We start from the raw sequence: 20,094 nt of genomic DNA, 5'->3' as shown, positions 1-20,094 counted from the left end.
CTTCCTTGTTTCCTTGTCATTTGTTTACTTCCTTGCTACAACGTACAATTAACAATACGAACTATTACAGGAAAACGCATCGACGAAAAATAAATCATACTTGCAGTCTGTGGCCCGTAAACAAAAGCTTCTGTTCTTAAAGTTGGAACTGCTCCATCTTTCAGGACAAGCCGATGTGCGAATCCTGTATTGAGTTTGTGAAGATTGTGAAAGCTTTCCTCCGTGTGCAGCACAGAGAGCGAGATTTGGGTCATAATTAACCATTGATCCCTAAGTCCTGCGACCCTAGGAAGGCTGAACAAAGTGGACCTGCAATCCGGATGATAATAACAGCAGCGTTTCGACGGAATGCGTCGGCAACAACACTCCTATACCACAACAACTCCTCTCCAACGCCAATATAAAATGGCCTCGTCCCCCTTATTTAGTATTCTCGGAGGAGGGATTTAGTGGGATTACTGAGGTCAGCAACCCTGGAGGAATGTCGTGTAGTCCCTACCGGCCGTTTGCTGAAGTCCTTAGAAATTGATTTCTTTAAAAGCAAATATCTCCCTTTGCTTTGAACTTTGAGCGCTGTAACTTTGCAGATGTTGTTTATGCTCAAACACCAACATTACACACTAACTAAAGTTAGAAAAGTGAAATCGTGTTTTACCACCCCTTTAAAGGAGCTGTATGATGCAAGCGGACTCTGAGAAGCTCCGGCAGGCCTGGATCACAGCCGTCCAGAACAGCATCGCCACAGCCTTCAGGGACCGAGCAGAGGACGCAGAGGTAGAGCGCTGTGTGTTTCCTTCAGCTCACTCGTGCCCAGCTGCAGGAGATCAGTGTAACAGTGCCATGTGTTTGCAGAAGATGGACAGGAAGTCGTCCACCTCGACCGGCAGTCTGGACTCAGCGGGCGAAGCGAAGGAGAAGTCTCTGAAGGGGGACGGTGCGCTGCAGAAGGTCATGGCCATCGCTGGGAACAGCAGCTGCTGTGACTGTGGGCAGCCCGACCCGTGCTGGGCCAGCATCAACCTGGGCATCACTCTCTGCATACAGTGCTCCGGGATACACAGGTGCACTGATTCTGCAATGCAGTGGGCGACCGATGGCAAATTTTTTTTTTGATGGCTGATGCTGATATTTTAGAGAGCAGGGTGGCTGAGCAGATTACTATTGCTACTATTAAGAAAAACACCGGCCAGAAATTGTTTACTTTTTTAATAGAACAGCTCTGATTGGGGGATTTTAACTCTTGACGTCTGGCAACCGCAAAAATGAACGCTCATAGTAGAGGCTTGTATAGCAGTCTAATATTTTTTTTGTTGACCGAAATTAAGAGAGATTATTATTATTATTTTATTTCTTTTTTTGAACAACATTTTAGGCTTGTCTTTTTTCATGAGTGATATTGCATGTTGATACTATGGAAGCCCTGAACGACAACGTAAAAAAAAAAAAATCGAAAATTACGAGAATAAAGTCGTAGCATTTTGAGAATAAGGTCTAAATATTTCTACCTTATTCTTGAAATATTTCGAGAATAAAGTACTTTACAAAGTACAGTGCTGTCACCCTCTTCACCGTATATCCTTTCTGGATGCATTTTAAGTGCATAATTCTGTATCCAGTCATTTGGCCTGATCCCACGATTTCCTCAGATATAAAGCTGGCTAACGCCATCCAGTCTGAAAAGTGTATTTGTAACGTCCTAAAACAAATGGTAATGCCATATGTTGGTAGATTAGCACCTGTAGAATTTCGTTTTGTTGAAAGGCCAGATAAAATTGAAAGGCTTCTTTTATGTTTAGAGCCACGTCCGAGGCAGTTCGACTTCACGAGCAAATTCCTTTACTAAAAAATACTGTATTCTCGTCATTTTGACTTTGTTCTCAAAATATTACAGCTTTACTCTCAAAATGTTTCGACTTTAATCCCGGAATGTTTCGACTTTAATCTTAATCTTTCTATTAATGTCGAAATATTTATTTTATTCTTTAATTTGACTTTATTCTTGTAATTTTAGATTCTTTTTTTTACGTTGGGGTTCAGGGCTTCTGTATGATACAGTCACAGTTAAATGACAAAGCTTAATAGTTTGATGACCTTATTGTCGTCTCAGTCAAAAGAGCTCTTTGACAAAAAAAAATAAATAGTCGTCAAGGTAGCGCTAATTTTACACACAGCACACAGTGAATATGACATAGTGGGCAACTGAACATAGCGCAGCATATTAGTTTGAAATCTAGGACTTAAAGTTTGTGGATCGCGCGTCTCCAGTGTTCATTAGATATTCAAATACAACTTGTGATGTCAAAATAAAAGTCCCACACACTGTCAAAATGGAAGCTATCACATCAGCCAAACAGAAAAATGTAAATGCCGATAAGGCAAATAACAGCTTTTTAGATATATCGATTTACCACTTCTTGAGTGTGCTATATATTTTATAAACTATATGTTTTGTTTGTCAGGAGTCTTGGAGTTCACTTCTCTAAGGTCAGATCTCTGACGCTGGACACATGGGAGCCTGAACTGCTCAAGGTGAGACACGAGGCTTCAATCCCAAGTTCCCAACATAATGAACATGGATAGGGGTCGACAGATGGTTGTTAGAGTATATGAACATCTGTCTATCTCTTTCATCTCATAAACATCTCATTAACTCGTACACGTGAATTCATAGATCGTTTTCAGACATGCAGAGTGTGATTGCACCAGATTTTAGGTTTGCTGAGTTTGTTCTGTGTTCAAATAGGAAAAAGAGACATCTTCGTTTCTGTCAAACATATTGCATTTTAACTGAACATTTTTCAAGAGGATTTTTTTCTCATTCTAAAATGGTCCAGCTTTTTTGGGTAAAAAACTGCTTCAGTTCTTATATATGAATGAATAATACAGTTAATTTTTTATTAAGCTGATGTGTGAGCTGGGAAATGGTGTCATAAATAAGATCTACGAGGCTCGACGAGAAGAACTAGGAGCCAGAAAACCACAACCAGGAGATCCCAGGTAAAAAAAAAAAAAAAAAGCGATTTCCACAAAAGTATGAAACAGCTCGACTGTTTTCAGCTTTGATAATAATCAGAAATGTTTATTGAGCAGTAAATATCCACATATTAGAATGATTTCTGAAGGATCATGTGACACTGAAGACTGGAGTCATTATACTAAAAAATTCAGCTTTGATCACAGGAATAAATTACAGTTTAACAATATATTCACATAGAAAACATTTTTCTTTTTATTGTTATAATATTTCATAATGTTAGCGTTTTTACTGTATTTTGGATCAAATAAATTCAGCCTTGGTGAGCAGAAGAGACTAATTTCAAAAGCATTAAATAATTAAACAACCCATTTTTTTAAACCAAGATTACTTTATACATCTCTGATGTACTTTATACATCTATTGGAAAACAAAAAGCGTTTTCAATTGTATGAGCTCACCGTTTGTGTCTTGTGACCCACAGGCATGAGGTGGAGGCCTACATTAAAGCCAAATATGTGGAGCGAAGGTTTGTACAGAGACGGTCAGAAGATGAGATCAGACAGAAGGTTTTATCACTGAGTAAACAAGATAAACGTCTCAGCGACTGCTCGGATGCCCAACCTACAAGTGGACCGTCAACGTCAAAACCCCATCCAGCCTCGGGTTCCTCTGGTGAGTTGATCATCAGGTGTGATCAAACCCAATGTGAGCCGCCGTGTCTATCCTGCAACTGAACCCTCTGCGGATTCAATTCAACCTTTGCTTTGTCCTGCCATGGCCCCGTTTAGCTGGTATTATCATGTCATCATCCAAGTGGTGTAATCACCATAGACAGATGATCATGGTAGAGGTCTACAAGGGTCCACTTCAATACGAAAGCCAGAGGTCCGACATGGGGCTGGGTTGGGTATCATTTTAAGTTTTTTTAGATTCTGATTCTGCTTATTGATTCCTAATTTAAATCCCAATAAGGTAAAGAAAAATGAAGTCAAACATATTTATTGTGTCTTTTTGCAAAACATTCTGTTGAACAAAAATCAGCAGCCTAAAGAACACTTACACAAGGAGATTTTGCCTATGGTTTTATCAAAAATAGCACAGCAAAAACAACTAGAATAACTAATATAACTGTTAGCGGTAGACCAATCACAACAGACTGGGCCATCTGACCAATCAGAGCAGAGTAGACCAATCACAACAGACTGGGCCATCTGACCAATCAGAGCAGAGTAGACCAATCAGAACGGACTGGGCCATCTGACCAATCAGAGCAGAGTAGACCCATCACAACAGACTGGGCCATCTGACCAATCAGAGCAGAGTAGACCAATCACAACAGACTGGGCCATCTGACCAATCAGAGCAGAGTTGACCAGTCACAACAGACTGAGCCATCTGACCAATCAGAGCAGAGTAGACCAATCACAACAGACTGGGCCATCTGACCAATCAGAGCAGAGTTGACCAGTCATAACGGACTGGGCTATCTGACCAATCAGAGCAGAGTTGACCAGTCACAACAGAATGGGCCATCTGACCAATCAGAGCAGAGTTGACCAATCACAACGGACTGGGCCATCTGACCAATCAGAGCAGAGTTGACCAGTCACAACAGACTGGGCCATCTGACCAATCAGAGCAGAGTTGACCAATCACAACGGACTGGGCCATCTGACCAATCAGAGCAGAGTTGACCAGTCACAACGGACTGGGCCATCTGACCAATCAGAGCAGAGTTGACCAGTCACAACAGACTGGGCCATCTGACCAATCAGAGCAGAGTTGACCAGTCACAACAGACTGGGCCATCTGACCAATCAGAGCAGAGTTGACCAATCACAACAGACTGGGGTATCTGACCAATCAGAGCAGAGTTGACCAGTCACAACAGACTGGGCCATCTGATCAATCAGAGCAGAGTTGACCAATCACAACAGACTGGGGTATCTGGCCAATCAGAGCAGAGTAGACCAATCACAACAGACTGGGCCATCTGACCAATCAGAGCAGAGTTGACCAATCACAACAGACTGGGGTATCTGGCCAATCAGAGCAGAGTTGACCAATCACAACTGACTGGGTTATCTGACCAATCAGAGCAGAGTAGACCAATCACAACAGACTGGGGTATCTGGCCAATCAGAGCAGAGTAGACCAATCACAACAGAATTTGCGGCGTGAAATAGATGTTGCTCAACCAGGAAATAAAATGCATGCATCATAACTTATTCAGACAAATAACGCTGAATGCTTTATTGTATTACAATTCAATACCATGCATCATGTTGTAAATATAGTAACCAAGGCTTGTATTAATATATAGGCTATTCGAAACAATGTCTTCAACTAAACACAGATATATTTTCATGTTTAATATTTCCTCCATAATTACGTACATATTTTATAAATATATAATCTATTTTTGTGTTCGGCCTGTGTGGGAAGTGTGCAGTAGACACACCCACATTTTAATATTCTCCGAAAAGACCATAAACATTACAGATAACATCAGAACATTTCATTTACATACAAATGACGTAAAACCAATCCCGTGCGACTGAGACACTGCAAATCGGGTGTTTGTAGGTCAATGTATTGGCTGTAACTCAATGATGCCATCTGTAGGGAATAGTAAGATGGCCGCTTGAACACTTCCGGTGATGGCAGTTTAGAGCACAATGAGCGATCAGTCATTATATAGATCAGTGGTAAGAAGTAATTGAGGTCGGGTACAGATCTCAGGACCCGAGCAGACCTCTATCTGATCTCTGTCTGACCTCTATCTGACCTTTAGCAGACCTCCACCTGACCTCTAGCAGACCTCTATCTGACCTCTAGCATACCTCTATCTGATCTCTAGCAGACCTCTATCTGATATCTTGCAGACCTCTATCTGACCTCTAGCAGACCTCTAGAAGACCACTATCTGACCTCTAGCAGACCTCTATCTGACCACTATCTGACCTTTAGCAGATCTCTATCTGACCTCTAGCAGACCTTTATCTGACCTCTAGCAGACCTTTATCTGACCTCTAGCAGACCTTTATCAGACCTCTAGCAGACCTCTCTAGCAGACCTCTCTAGCAGACCTCTCTAGCAGACCTCTCTAGCAGACCTGTCTCTGAACTCTAGCAGACCTCTATCAGACCTCTCTCTGAGCTCTAGCAGACCTCTAGCAGACCTCTCTAGCAGACCTCTATATGACCTCTAGCAGACCTCTCTCTGACATCTAGCAGACCTCTAGCAGACCTGTCTCTGACCTTTAGCAGACATCTAGCAGACCTCTCTCTGAGCTCTAGCAGACCTCTATCTGACCTCAAGCAGACCTCTCTAGCAGACCTGTCTCTGACCTCTAGCAGACCTCTAGCAGACCTGTCTCTGACCTTTAGCAGACATCTAGCAGACCTCTCTCTGAGCTCTAGCAGACCTCTATCTGACCTCAAGCAGACCTGTCTCTGACCTCTATCTGACCTCTAGCAGACCTCTATCTGACCTCTAGCAGACCTCTAGCAGACCTCTATCTGACCTCTAGCAGACCTCTCTCTGACCTCTAGCAGACCTCTAGCAGACCTCTATCTGACCTCTAGCAGACCTCTATCTGACCTCTATCTGACCTCTAGCAGACCTCTCTCTGACCTCTAGCAGACCTGTCTCTGACCTTTAGCAGACACCTATCAGACCTCTCGCAAACCTCTATCTGACCTCAAGCAGACCTCTCTAGCAGACCTGTCTCTGACCTCTAGCAGACCTCTAGCAGACCTCTTGCAGACCTCTAGCAGACCTCTCTCAGACCTCTAGCAGAACTCTCTCTGACCTCTAGCAGACCTCTATCTGACCTTTAGCAGACATCTATCAGACCTCTCTCTGAGCTCTAGCAGACCTCTATCTGACCTCTAGCAGACCTCTAGCAGACCTCTATCTGACCTCTAGCAGACCTCTCTAGCAGACCTGTCTCTGACCTCTAGCAGACCTCAATCAGACCTCTCTCTGAACTCTATCAGACCTCTCTCTGACCTCTAGCAGACCTCAATCAGACCTCTCTCTGAACTCTATCAGACCTCTCTCTGACCTCTAGCAGACCTCAATCAGACCTCTCTCTGAACTCTATCAGACCTCTAGCAGACCTCTATCAGACATCTATCAGACCTCTCTCTGAGCTCTAGCAGACCTCAATCAGACCTCTCTCTGAACTCTATCAGACCTCTCTCTGACCTCTAGCAGACCTCAATCAGACCTCTCTCTGAACTCTATCAGACCTCTAGCAGACCTCTATCAGACATCTATCAGACCTCTCTCTGAGCTCTAGCAGACCTCAATCAGACCTCTCTCTGAACTCTATCAGACCTCTCTCTGACCTCTAGCAGACCTCAATCAGACCTCTCTCTGAACTCTATCAGACCTCTAGCAGACCTCTAGCAGACATCTATCAGACCTCTCTCTGAGCTCTAGCAGACCACTCTCTGAACTCTATCAGACCTCTCTCTGACCTCTAGCAGGCCTCTATCTAACCTCTAACAGACCTCTATCTGACCTCTATCTGATGGTGTGAACGGGGCTCAATGAAGTGCTTTTACTCTGTGTTTCTGCCCCTCTCTGTGACCCTAACCTGCTGAAGCGCACCACGAGTCTCTCTTCTGTGTAGATGAGCTTGATTCTCTCTTCTCCTACTTTAACTCCTCCGCCAAGCCTCGTCGCTGTAAGTAAAGCTGTCTGTGTCTTATTCAGTGTCACGGTTGAGCAAAATTCATGATGTCACAGACTCGCTTTCAGTTCACAAGTGTGGATTTGAGTTGAACTCGTCACAGATATATCACAAAGGAAGAATGTTTTTGTTTTATTTTAGTTTTCTTTCATCAATGTGCATCTGTTAACTGTCAAATAAGTATCTAAGGTGCAAAGTAAAAGCATTTATTATTTTAAAAATAAGACAAGTTCTCATATGTAGATACATTTCTTTAACTGATTGGAATTTTTTTTTTTTTAAAGTTAATAAAATAAATATAAGTACATAAATAAATACTGACATCAAAATTTGACTCTGTTGATTGTTATATTGAGATGTACCAACACAAATTTCTGATATTGAGATTTCAAATGCTGATTATTCATTACACTTTAATCTCTCTGAAAATACGCCATATGGAGTGTTTTCCCTCCTTTTTCCCCTTGTTTACATTCAAATTCAGTAGTTTCGCATCCTATTTGCTACCTCAGTTCAAGATAGAAATTTGTCTTAAGTTGAATCAAAATTCTGAAATTTGCTCAATCAACACCCGGGTGGGTTTTCTGTGAAGAAAACGTTGCAGTGTCTCTCCATCGCTCAACATCCCATCATGCGTTTCTTTCTAAGAAACTTTAACAATGATCATGCCTATTTGTTTTCTCCTTTGAATGTTTTTTGTGTTTCTATTTGTTGTCATGTTTTGTTTCACGCTATGTTTTGTGATGTTGCTGGTTTGCGCACTGTATTACAGTTGATCTCTGTTTGACAGTGAAAAGTACCGACGGTGAAGTGCAGAACCAATCAGATGGCAGCAGAGAGATGTTGAGCACGTGTGCTGCCTCCAAAACGGGTCAGTCTGATCCCCACTGACCAACACATGAGCTTCAGGGAGAAATACGTCCCGAAGGCTGCACAATTTGAGGGAAAAAAAGCGTCGTTGTTAATTTAGAAATATTTTTTCTGATAAAAATTGTGATTTTAAAATGTGATATAACCACAAATTTTAAGCCAAGTTTTACAAACAAGGACAAAACCTGGAGTTTAACTAATAAAACTATAAACTAATAATAATAATTATTAATTATGATAATTACTAAATAAAACATATGAAAATAAAAAAAATGAAATAAAAAAATCAAGTATTTAAGAAAAATAATACAACGGCAACTGTTAAATTACAATACTAATATCTAATGTCTTAATTTCTCCGTTTTCAGACGTTAACCCACTGGCTTCTCTGTCATTCATGCTCATACTGAAAAGAGAAAGACATTACTCGAAACTGTGTACTTTTATTTGTATAAACTCACAATAAAAACAAAATGCTGTGCTTTTTGTAAAGTGCGCTGTCTACTGTCTCGGTCTCTGTGAACCAACAAAATTTTAATTTGACAGAAATAGACTCTGAAACATGCAGCACATATATGTATTTAATTAAATTGATTTAATAATTATGGAAGCTTGTTTCTGTAAAAAATATAAAAATTTATAATAATAACTTTATCTCAGACTTTATCTCAACTTTATCTCTATTTAACTTTTTATCTCAGAATTGTGACATTTTTCTTGTAATTCTTATATAAACTTTTTCTTCAGACTTCAGACTTTTCTCTTGCAATTCCAATATAAAATCACTTTCATTCAGACTTTTTCCTGCAATTACAAGTTTATAACTTGCAATTTTTGCTTTTTCTTTCAAGTCCAGGTTTGTAATTTGAAATTCAGACTTTTCTCTTGCAATTCCAATATAAAATCACATTCATTCAGACTTTTTACCTGCAATTCCAAGTTTATAACTTGCAATTTTTGCTTTTTCTTTCAAGTCCAGGTTTGTAATTTGAAATTCAGACTTTTCTCTTGCAATTCCAATATAAAATCACATTCATTCAGACTTTTTACCTGCAATTCCAAGTTTATAACTTGCAATTTTTGCTTTTCTTGCAAGTCCAAGTTTCTAATTTGAAATTCTGGCTTTTCTCTTGCAATTCCAATGTAAACTTGTAGTTCTGACTTTTTTCTCACAATTCCAAATTTAGAGCTTGAAATTTTCTTACAAATACAGGTTTATAGCTCACAATTCTGACTTTTTTCTTGCAATTACAAGATATAAACTCAGTTCACTTTTTTTTCTCCAATTCCAAGTTTATAACTTGCAGTTTAGACTCTTTTCCCCCCATAATTCCGAGTTTAACTATAAACTCTCAATTGCTAGACATTTTGTGCATCTCGCAATTCTTTTTTGTATTTGAATCTTGCAATTCTGACTTTTAGATATAAATTTGTTTATACAAAAATATAAAAGCTATTTAGCACAATGTCAAGACATTGTCTTTTCCATCAAGGAAATTAGAGCGTGAGTTTCAGTGAACCCTACGCTTTACACTTGCCCCATACTCAAGTCATGTCACATTTATTCATATAGCGATTTATACAAAACAGCTTCACAGGAATAAACCAGGAAATGACTGTATTATTAATGTTGCACAGTTCTTCAATTATTGCAGCTCTGAATGTAAAAACAGCATTGGTGTGATTATTCCCCCTGGATGGTGAGTTGTTGACCCGTTGTGCTGGTGTGGTGCAGATCCTCCAGAAGAGTGTCCTGGTAAAGCTGTGGTGGTGTTCTGCGAGCCCAAGCGCTTCACCCCGGGCCTGCAGCTGTACTGGGCCTCGTTCTCACGCAGTTTACCCGACATGGCCGAAGCTCTGGCGCACGGGGGACAAGTGAACTGGACCAACACCGACGACGGGAACAGGACGCCGCTCATCATGGCCGTTCATGGGGTGAGGACACACTCACACACACTAAACCTGATGAGGACCTGACTTATACAGCAGCCTTTCTGTGTTTCACACATATTACTGATGCATATACCACTGTCACAATGCTTTTACAGTCTTTCTTTTGTGTCTTTTTGCATTTCTTTTTCATGTTTTGGTTTGCTTTTTCGCTTTTGTTTTGTTTTTTGTTTTGTGATTTACCTTTTTGTGTTTTTGTATTTAGCTTTTTGTGGTTTGTTTTTTGTTTTGCATTTTGTAAATGATTGCGCAATTGAAACGAAATTGCTATCGTTTTTGTTTTGCTTCTTTTTTTTGTTTGTTTTTGTTTTATTTTGTTTTGTTTAGCTTTTTTGTTTTTTCGCATTTTGTTTTTGGTTGTTTTTTTGTGTTTTGTTTTGCTATCGGTTTTCTTTTGCTTTTTTTTCATGTTTTTGTGGGTTTTTTTGTTTTAATTTTTATTTGCTATTGCTTTTTTTCAAGTGTGTTTTGTGTTTTTTTCATCATACAGCAATTAATCGTGCAGATTAAAGGGATAGTTCACCCAAAAATGATAATTCTGTCAGTAATTACTCACCCTCATGTTGTTCAACCCCGTAAGACCTTCGTTCATCTTCAGAACACGAATTAAGATATTTATGATTAAATCTGAGAGCTGGATCACTCCTCCAAAGGCTTCTAAGGGATTGACACTTGTTCCCCGAAAAGTTATTAAAGATATTGTTAAAATAGTCCAAGTGACTACAGTGGCTCAATCTTAAGTTTATCAAGCGACTAGTCAGTGTAACACTAACATAGTGTGATTGCGTAGAACTACGTCACACGTAGGCTCACTATTGGCCGACGCTGGTCATGTGTGTGATGTGTGTGACGTACAACAACAGAAGCGCTGCGCTGTTACACTAGTGAACTGACTCGAGGCCCACAGAGAAGGAAATTAATAGGTGAAATAAAGTCGTTATTTTTGGTTTTTTTGCGCACAAAAAGTATTCTCGTCGCTTGATAAACTTAAGATTGAGCCACTGTAGTCACTTGGACTATTTTAACAATATCTTTAATAATTCTTCGGGGCCGGCAAGTTTCAAACCCTTAGAAGCCTATGGAGGAGTTATCCAGCTCTCAGATTTAATCATAAATATCTTAATTCGTGTTTGAAGATGAACAAAGGTCTTACTAAGTTAAACAACATGAGGGAGAGTAAATACTGACAGAGTTTACATTTTTGGGTGAACTATCCCTTTAAGTAGTTTTTACTTTTAAAATAATAATTGTTTTTACTTTTTAAGTAATATTCGTGGTCTTATTGTATGATTCATCAGTGCATGTTATTCCAAAAAGCATGTCTGGCTAAAAGTTGGATATGAAATGCGTTGCATTAGACGTAATGACGAATGGTGTTTTATTTACACTTTATATTTGCAGCAAGGACTGAGTGTTGTAACGCGTCTGATGTGTTTCTGTATCAGGGGTCTCTCGTCACCTGTGAATTCCTGCTCCAGAATTCAGCGAGTGTCAATCAGCTGGACGAACTCGGCCGAGGGCCTTTACATCACGCCACTATACTGGGCCATACCGGGTTAGTTCAGCTCAACACGCATCAAAACAATGCCGTTTTTGTTTTCCTTAGTTGTGAATCATGGTTTAATGCTCTTTTTTTTCCCGCTACTACAGACAAGTGTGTTTATTTCTAAAACGTGGAGCCAATCAGAACGCAGCAGACGCAGAGAATCAAACGCCACTTACAATCGCAGTCGAGGCAGCAAACGCTGACATTGTCACATTGTAAGTTCCCCTAGCTTTCACACGTTTGATGCGTATTGTGGATCATAAAATGTTTAATCTGTGTGTGTGTGTGTCTGACAGGCTCCGTCTGGCCAAGATGAACGAGGAGATGCGTGAAGCGGAGGGTCCGTACAGTCACTCAGGTCAATATAACTCTAACAGCCCCACTGAAATGCAGTACCGGAAGTGTATGGAGGAGTTCATTAGCTTGCAGCTCCGAGACGCCTAACACACGTACATTACGCCACAAACCTAGCAAACGAATGTACACAGCCAGTATATGAAGCTGAGCTTCACTCGGCCCCAGGATGAGCTCATCTAGCCGACGTGATAACATGTGCAATCTCTAGTCTTGTGAAAGAGTGACGTTACTTAGTACTGAACACACATGCACCTTATTTACATAGTGTATACTTGTCTTGTAACTGTCTGAATGAGCAGTGCAATGAAAGCTCAGTGTATTTATGATCATTCTGACACATTCCTGCTATTTATCTCTTATGTATTCTTGGGGAAGTGAAATTGTCTAAATCAAATCAGTGTGTTTATAAATATTATCTCTATGAAGACTTATATAGATAATATATATATATATATATATATATATATATATATATATATATATATAGATCATTGTTACGAATGCATGTTCTGTTAATAATAACAGATCTATACTGACCGTCTATTTTAGCACAAAGTACCATTTTTATTTAGTTATCTATTTATTTATCTATTTATTTGACCTTTTAAAAATCACTTTTGTGTTATGCAGATAAATGGTATTTAATGGTAATATAATTATAATTGTAAGGATTTTAACATTACAGAACAAAAAATTATATATAAAAAAAATTCTGTAATGTTAAAACCCTTACAATTATAATAACCTGTAAATTATGCTTTTAAAAAATTCAGCATAATTATTGCATTCTTCAGTGTCACATGACCCTTTAGAAATCATTCTAGTATGCTGATTTATTAGTGAAAGTTATTTATTAATAGAAATCTTTACACAATTTAACACATCCTTCTTGAACAAAAGTATTAATTTATTTAAATAAAAAAAGTACTGACCCAAACTTTTAAACGATAGTGTATAATGTTACAAAAGATTTCTATTTTGAATACATGCTGTTCTTTTTTTAATTTTGTATTCATCAAAGAATCCTGAAAATAGTATATTTAGTGTTTATGAAAAAATATTAAGCAGCACAACTGCATATTAGAATGATTTCTGAAGGATCATGTGACACTGAAGACTGGAGTAATGAAAAAAAAATCCTGTAAAAAAAATTGCAATATATATATTTTTTGTGGAATAGATTAAATACTTCACGTACTTAAAGTTTATTCAGCTACATTACAAGAGCAATTTGACCGTCTGAATGTAGTTATGAATATATTGTGCCAAATGAGTTGCAGTTCTGGCATCGGTCACAGAGGGGCGCAATAGAGCTGGACTTTACGCCCACAATGCACTTCAAGTGTTTCTTTTTCTTCCTCCGCTTCATTTCCCCACAGACGTTTACCTCTTCGATGTTCTCTGACTTTACCTGACCTCTTTTAATCAAAATATTATATTCAAAATTGTGAGCGACATATTGTGAGTCTCAGGTTTATTAATATGCAACATCAAGGTGTTCAGAAGGCCTTAAGTGATGGAATTATTATATATAATTCTGCAGAGCATTAACAACAGTGTATATTCATGCATTTCCTGTCTGTTTCTCTTTCTCTGAAACACCGATACATATTTTATGTGGCTATCTATCGCTCCTGTAACGTTTCTTTACATGGAAATCTTCACACTTAAAAAATAATTTGGTGTGCTACTATATGATAGATATCATGTAACGTTAAATAGTCAATAAATATACTTGATATCTCATCATGTGCTTCTCAAACACTGCGTTTGCTCTTTTCTCCTGCGTTCTCCTGCTGTTCTGTGAGTATCTGCTGTGAAGTAGTGCAGGTATGGAGCTCGTCTCTGTGTGTGTGTGTGTGTGTGTGTTCTTGACTTCAGAATACAGCGTGAGTTTAGCGTGCAGATCAATCACTCTCTACTTCTCTTAATCAAGCTGGTTTGTCTTCACAGGAGACGAGACGTACCAGGACATTTTCCAGGACTTCACCCAGATGGCGTCCAATGACCCGGACAAACTGAACCGCTACTGAGCGATGCGCAGGGTATAATCGCTATAATCACTCCATCACAACCTCCTCATTTTTATATGGGATTTTTTTTATCAGTAGGTATTTCTCAAGTGACATCTCAATGGGACATCTGTTAAAGTTTTTTTTTTATTAAATCAATATTGTTGCCCACATAATGATCTGAGCAACACCAGTTGAATTATATTGCGTTTTTTGTCTTTTTAATGTAAATGTAGATAAAACTCTTTCCCATAGTGTTTAATTCATGGCTTTCCCAGACAGCAACAGTGTCGGCCCAGATCCGGCCCACCTCTGGTACACAAGGAATCCACACGGCCCAGATGTGGGCCGGATCTGGGCCGACACTATGTTGCTGTCTGGGTTGGCTCTATCAGTATATCTATAGAGAATCTCTTGATGAATGTAATATTTGAGCCATAGGATCTAACTTATGAAACATACCAAACAATTTTTAGGTAAATGCATCAATGTACACATTTGTTCAGCCTGTGTTTCATAAATGAGGCCCATTTTTAGCTAAATATTACATTTTAGTGAATTCCATCACTGTATGACTGTAGAGCAAGGATGAGACGATTTAAGTTTACATAATACCAGTTTCAAAAAAACGATACTTTTATTATGTCCATCGTGTATTTAATTGCAGGTTGATGATGTTTGAATGCATATATGAAAGAAAATCTTGCGAAAAACCATTTTGTTAGCATGTACACCCCACTGTTTTCTTTGTTCAAATAGTATGCAAGCGAATCATAATCCAACCACAGAATGAGGGGTGTAAATTATGTATATTCTGTACATACATCATCTTGGGCTGGGAAACATTTGGTATTTTGTGGTACTTTAAATGTTGTAAGAAGCTTGTTTGCATGTCTTCTATATTTTATTCTGTAATCATTCAATAGTGTATGATTATCTGTATGATTCATGCAGTTTTTAAGATTGTTTTATCCAATGCGAATGTCTGACTGACAATATCTCAAGATATATTATAAATTGTTTTCTCTACCATTTTTATAATGCCGCCTTGTTTGTTTCACTTGAAATACTTTATTTATAGCACCTAGTTCTTCAGTTGAATTTTTCAGCGAACTGCTAGTGGAAACGTGTGTGTCTTGTTTCTAGCTTACAGTACCAGATTGTGTGCAGATCTCAATCTCCTGTGTCGTACGTGTCTGTATAATGTAAACATTGGTGTTGTGACTCGAAAGCGCGCAGGCGTTCAGTCGCTCGGGACGCGATGACCTCATGCTCTTGCTAGCTGTGCACTGAATCACCTTTTCATATCATGCTTTCCTAAACGTAGAACATTACCAACACACTGCTTTATTTATAAAACTCGCAAAATAAGAAGGCTCAAGCCATGCGTTATGGTTATTGCTACGTTTATCCTAAACCAAGTGATAGTGACTCTTAGAAGCAGTGATTAATAAGTAAGGAGGACATTGTGCTTAAGTAAAAGTTTGTGTCAATTAGGGGCCTTTTACATGATACCGGTTTCAACAAAAAAAAAAATATGCATTTTGGTCGTTCATTTACACGGCAACAGTGTTTTGGGGGCCTGAAAACGCAAACTTTAGAAAAGATACCGTTATCGTTGCAAAACTACACAAACGTTATGTGTATTACGTGTTCAGTCTAGAGGCGCGTAGTGTTTCTATACAGAGTAACGTCGCCACCTACTGGCCTGGCATGAATAAAACAGCGTTTTAAACGTTTTCACGGATAATTTTGACAACGTTGTCGTCTGTGCGCGAGAAAAGCAAAGTAAAATGTTTTTGACATGTAAATGTATCCTTACTCATCATGATGTGAAATTGATCTGGCATATATCTGCCTAAAAGGGGTGTAACTATATATTGTCACAATATAATCGCAATACAAAAAATGCTACATGTATTGTGGATGGCAACAATATATATTTGTGTGTAGTTCACCCAGAAGGAAAGTTCAAATTTAGTATCAAATATGGTAAACCCAGAAGGTCACACCTTTGAGCTTCCTTGTTTATTAATCATTGTTAATGTATTAGAAAGAAAATACATTTCATATTTAAAACTTTTAGTAAGTCTAGACTTTCCACTCAGAAAACATAGGCCAGTTAGTGGTGCTTGAAAATTATGAATGAATATCTGAATATATATATATATATATATATATATATATATATATATATATATATATAGTGTAAGTAGTATATATATAAAAAGAACAGAACCTCTGCTTAAAAAAAAATGTGGGTAAGTTTGATTCTCTAATTTTTTATTATTATGAGTTTTTTTTTGTCAAAGTACATCTAGATCAGATTCAGAACAATGATCTAAACATAGATGTAGATCAACTCGATCAATACCAACAGTGCTTTATAGTCCTGTAGCTCGTCCTGGGTCGGCATTTCATTCAGTAACATAAGACAGTTTTAATTTATATGGTGTTTTATTTTGATGATCGTGTTATTTTACATATGCATAAACAATGCTTCTATGGCCATTGCTCAAATATGCACTTTCAGTTTTGTGGACTTACAATGGCGTGTCCGTTAAGTCCATGAGACCGTAGGGTGTCCCATTTAGTAATTTTAGGTTTTAGAAGTGTGTTTGCGAGTGCCCCTTTGCGGTTATTCGCCCTCGATGTGCACTTTTCCTGAGCCGCACTGAAGCTCCTCTGCAGATTTCTTCTCGACAGTCAAAGGGCGTTACGTCACGAGAGTGTCGACTCAGAGGAAGACCGTGAGTGTTTAGGGTGCCATTCTCTTTCAGAAGATGTGTAATAGCGTTCCCTACCGTATAACAGTGAAAACCTAGATTGACGAAATTTCCATCAATGGTGTCATAAGTTATGTAAAATTACGTCAATGGCGGGGAAAGAGTTACACTACATGGAAGTCACAAGGTGCCAGTGGTGGATTACCCCAATTGTTATTGTTAGCAAGACAATGAGTTTAATCGCAAACACTTAATAATAATAATAAAGTTTTTTTTATATAGCGCCTTTCCAGAGCTCAAGGACACTTAAAGATTGTGCTGCTAAAATAACTAGTTGCCAACTAGGGTGAAAGGTATGGATGGAAATTCTCAGCAAGGATAGCTATAACTCAAGAAAGGGTTAGGACTCCAGGGGTGCTGCTTCCTCGTTTCCTCCATCCTCCAGCCCGTGACCCAGAAACCCAACGAATTCAGGGAAAGAAAACGAAGATGTACAAATGAGAAGCACCTTAGAAGTCCAAAGGTTGAGGCTGGTAAAGTAGCGATGGTCAGTTGTAGTGAAGTCTGGTCCAGAGTTTAGCTCTATCCCCAATCAAACACACCTGAAACATCTAACCAAGTGCTGTGTTCAAAATCGACCCCTACACCCTCATTCACTATTCTCTACATTACTCCACCAATATAGGCCATTTGAAGGAGGGAGTGAATGAGTGCCGGAAGGCCTGCAGCTTTTGCATAGTTTATGCTTGCTGTCTAAGAATAATCATTTGAAACTCTGCCATGGAAACTAGCATGTATAAACCTTAATTAAACAATTTAATAACCAATTAAAAAGGAATTTATACCTGTATGAAATTACGCTGGACCAGCATGGTTTGGAAAACCGATGGATGAATGATTCAGCTGCGGGCACCATCTTCTGGTCAGACGTGGGAATTCATTCAGTGTGCGACTCTCACAGAGCATTATGGGTATTCTCTAGCTGTTGAGCGTACATTGGTTGTACACTTATTGCGGTGCATTGTGGGATTGAATGAGTGAACTTGATCTTCACTATGGTTTCGGACACCACTACAAATGGCTTTCCCCACAAATAGTGCCCTATTTAAAGGGACACTTCACCCATTTGCATTAAGCTTTGTATCGTTAGAAACCCAGTCATATTTTTGGATGGTCCTGCATTATTCCCTCATTTTCCCCTGAGACGGGAGACATAAGGATGTCAGTGTTGCAGTTACTGCTTAGAATGATGCAAAAATAATTTTTCCAGGTGGTGTGACCCACTCACACTACAGACCCATTACAGATCAGTGTTCGCCAACTAACTAGAAATTTTGTGTGAAATGAATTCCAAGCTCTGGTTGGTAGCTAGCCTTGTAGACGGAAGAGTGATTTCTCTGATAGGCGGATACCTCATAGGCACTGTTCTGGATTAGTGGGAGTGGCTTGTGGAGCTTTGCAATGTGGTGCATTGTGGGAGTTGTTGTCTTTCATACAAATGCGCCCTAAAGTTACTTTCTGTCTTTCCTTGGTCAAGAAGGCACCAAATTTGAAATTTATTTTACATTTCGGCTACATAAATGACCCACTTTCAATAAAGATTAATGTTGTGGTGGGTGAAATGCTCCTTTAGGGGTATAGGGGGTGATTTCGGACACAGCCAAGATCTCAGGATTACTTGGAAATTCTAGGCAGGTGTTTTAGATTAGTGATGGAGCCAAACTCTGCAGTACAGTGGCACTCCAAGCCATGAATTGCTTTTCCCTTTTCTAAACCATCCCAGTGTCTGTTTACCTGAAGAGTTTCCATTCTACATGATTTTTCAGTTATTTGCTGGGTTTCCACTAGATGTGTACCATTAGCGCTGACTTGAAACAGTCGAAAGATCTTGCTCCTGCCTCCAGTCATCTGGTGTCCAATAACTGATTGCAAACCTCAGTGCCTCATTACATCTGAAACAGTGTGACCCGTCTGTCTGCTGTGCCAAATCATCTCCTTCCTGAAGTCACTGAACTGTTGCGCTCAAATTATTGCATTGGATGCTTCATAAAACTTAACAGTAACTGTGTTTTATACCCTCAACCGTCCCAGGCCAAATGAAGCAATGTGAAACAGATTTGAAAGTGAGTGACTTGACACTAACTTGAATGATTTAATGTTATGGCATCATTTCCATTTGGGAATTGTTCAGATGATACAATGATAAAAGTCATTCCACTCTATCCGAGCGAGTGCTTCCAGGAATCCGGGAATCCATTCATGCTCAGCGCTGGAGAGAAAACCTGTGGTCGGCTTCCCACAGAGAGACGGAGAGCCACTGCTTGAGTCCTTTTCCCCCTATAAAAAAGACATTTGTACAAACACAAAGAGGCTAAGGTCTATTAATATAATTGGATTGCTTTTTAGGACAGTCAGGATGATGGCTGGTCACTACAGTCCTCAAAAGTCCCAGGATACTTGACTGTTATTTTAAACTTATCCATGGCTTCTTCAAACTTGTAAAACGGCAACAAGCCAATAGAATCACGTTCCCCAGAAACAATACAAGTTTGGATCTGCTATTGCTTCAATTCTGAAACGCAAGAAGCCAAATTATGTCTCAGCCTACTTATCAGTAATACCAAGCGGGAAGTGTAGAGGCCAACCATAACCATGTTCACGGCCCACATTTGTTCTACCTCTCTGGTTCATTAGGCAAGGAACGTATTAAACAAAGTCTTCACTTCTTTCCCAAAGTTGACCATTCAGAATTGAGTCATGAATTCACATTCAAAGAATCAGTAGCATGAAGAACCCAAACAGTCTTAGTGGAATTATTCCTTCAACGGTGATGAAAGGGAGCTTTCAGGAACATATTTCTACACCACAATTGTCCACAAATGTCTGGAAAATTGTAGATGTTTCTTGCTCTATACCATCCGTTCACTCATCTCACTCTCATTGCTTTTCTATTA

At 39.1% G+C, this 20,094-nt stretch overlaps 1 protein-coding gene across 4 annotated transcripts in view; it reads left to right on the top strand.

The window, feature by feature from the left end:
- The window catches only part of LOC143711241 (arf-GAP with coiled-coil, ANK repeat and PH domain-containing protein 2-like), a 64,642-nt gene extending 49,196 nt beyond the window's left edge, over positions 1 to 15,446 (top strand). Inside the window, exons 13-24 of one of the 4 annotated variants that reach the window (XM_077202573.1) lie at positions 669 to 774; positions 853 to 1,061; positions 2,460 to 2,529; positions 2,903 to 2,997; positions 3,459 to 3,649; positions 7,593 to 7,673; positions 8,470 to 8,550; positions 10,285 to 10,484; positions 11,945 to 12,054; positions 12,150 to 12,260; positions 12,342 to 12,403; positions 14,356 to 15,446. In XM_077202573.1, coding sequence (XP_077058688.1) covers positions 669 to 774; positions 853 to 1,061; positions 2,460 to 2,529; positions 2,903 to 2,997; positions 3,459 to 3,649; positions 7,593 to 7,673; positions 8,470 to 8,550; positions 10,285 to 10,484; positions 11,945 to 12,054; positions 12,150 to 12,260; positions 12,342 to 12,403; positions 14,356 to 14,435 — 1,396 coding nt within the window. In that variant the 3' untranslated portion in view covers positions 14,436 to 15,446. Of the gene's footprint in view, positions 1 to 668; positions 775 to 852; positions 1,062 to 2,459; positions 2,530 to 2,902; positions 2,998 to 3,458; positions 3,650 to 7,592; positions 7,674 to 8,469; positions 8,551 to 10,284; positions 10,485 to 11,944; positions 12,055 to 12,149; positions 12,261 to 12,341; positions 12,636 to 14,355 lie in introns of those variants that run through there. The other 3 variants (XM_077202595.1, XM_077202564.1, XM_077202585.1) reach the window with 3 other exon arrangements.
- Positions 15,447 to 20,094: the final 4,648 nt, after the last annotated feature.

This window comes from Siphateles boraxobius, unplaced genomic scaffold (genome assembly GCF_051911475.1).
Source record: "Siphateles boraxobius isolate OS27281-9 unplaced genomic scaffold, OSU_SipBor_1 118, whole genome shotgun sequence".
Lineage (NCBI taxonomy): Eukaryota > Metazoa > Chordata > Actinopteri > Cypriniformes > Leuciscidae > Siphateles > Siphateles boraxobius.
Note: the sequence above shows the minus strand (reverse complement) of the source record. Positions and strands in the feature narration are given on the sequence as shown.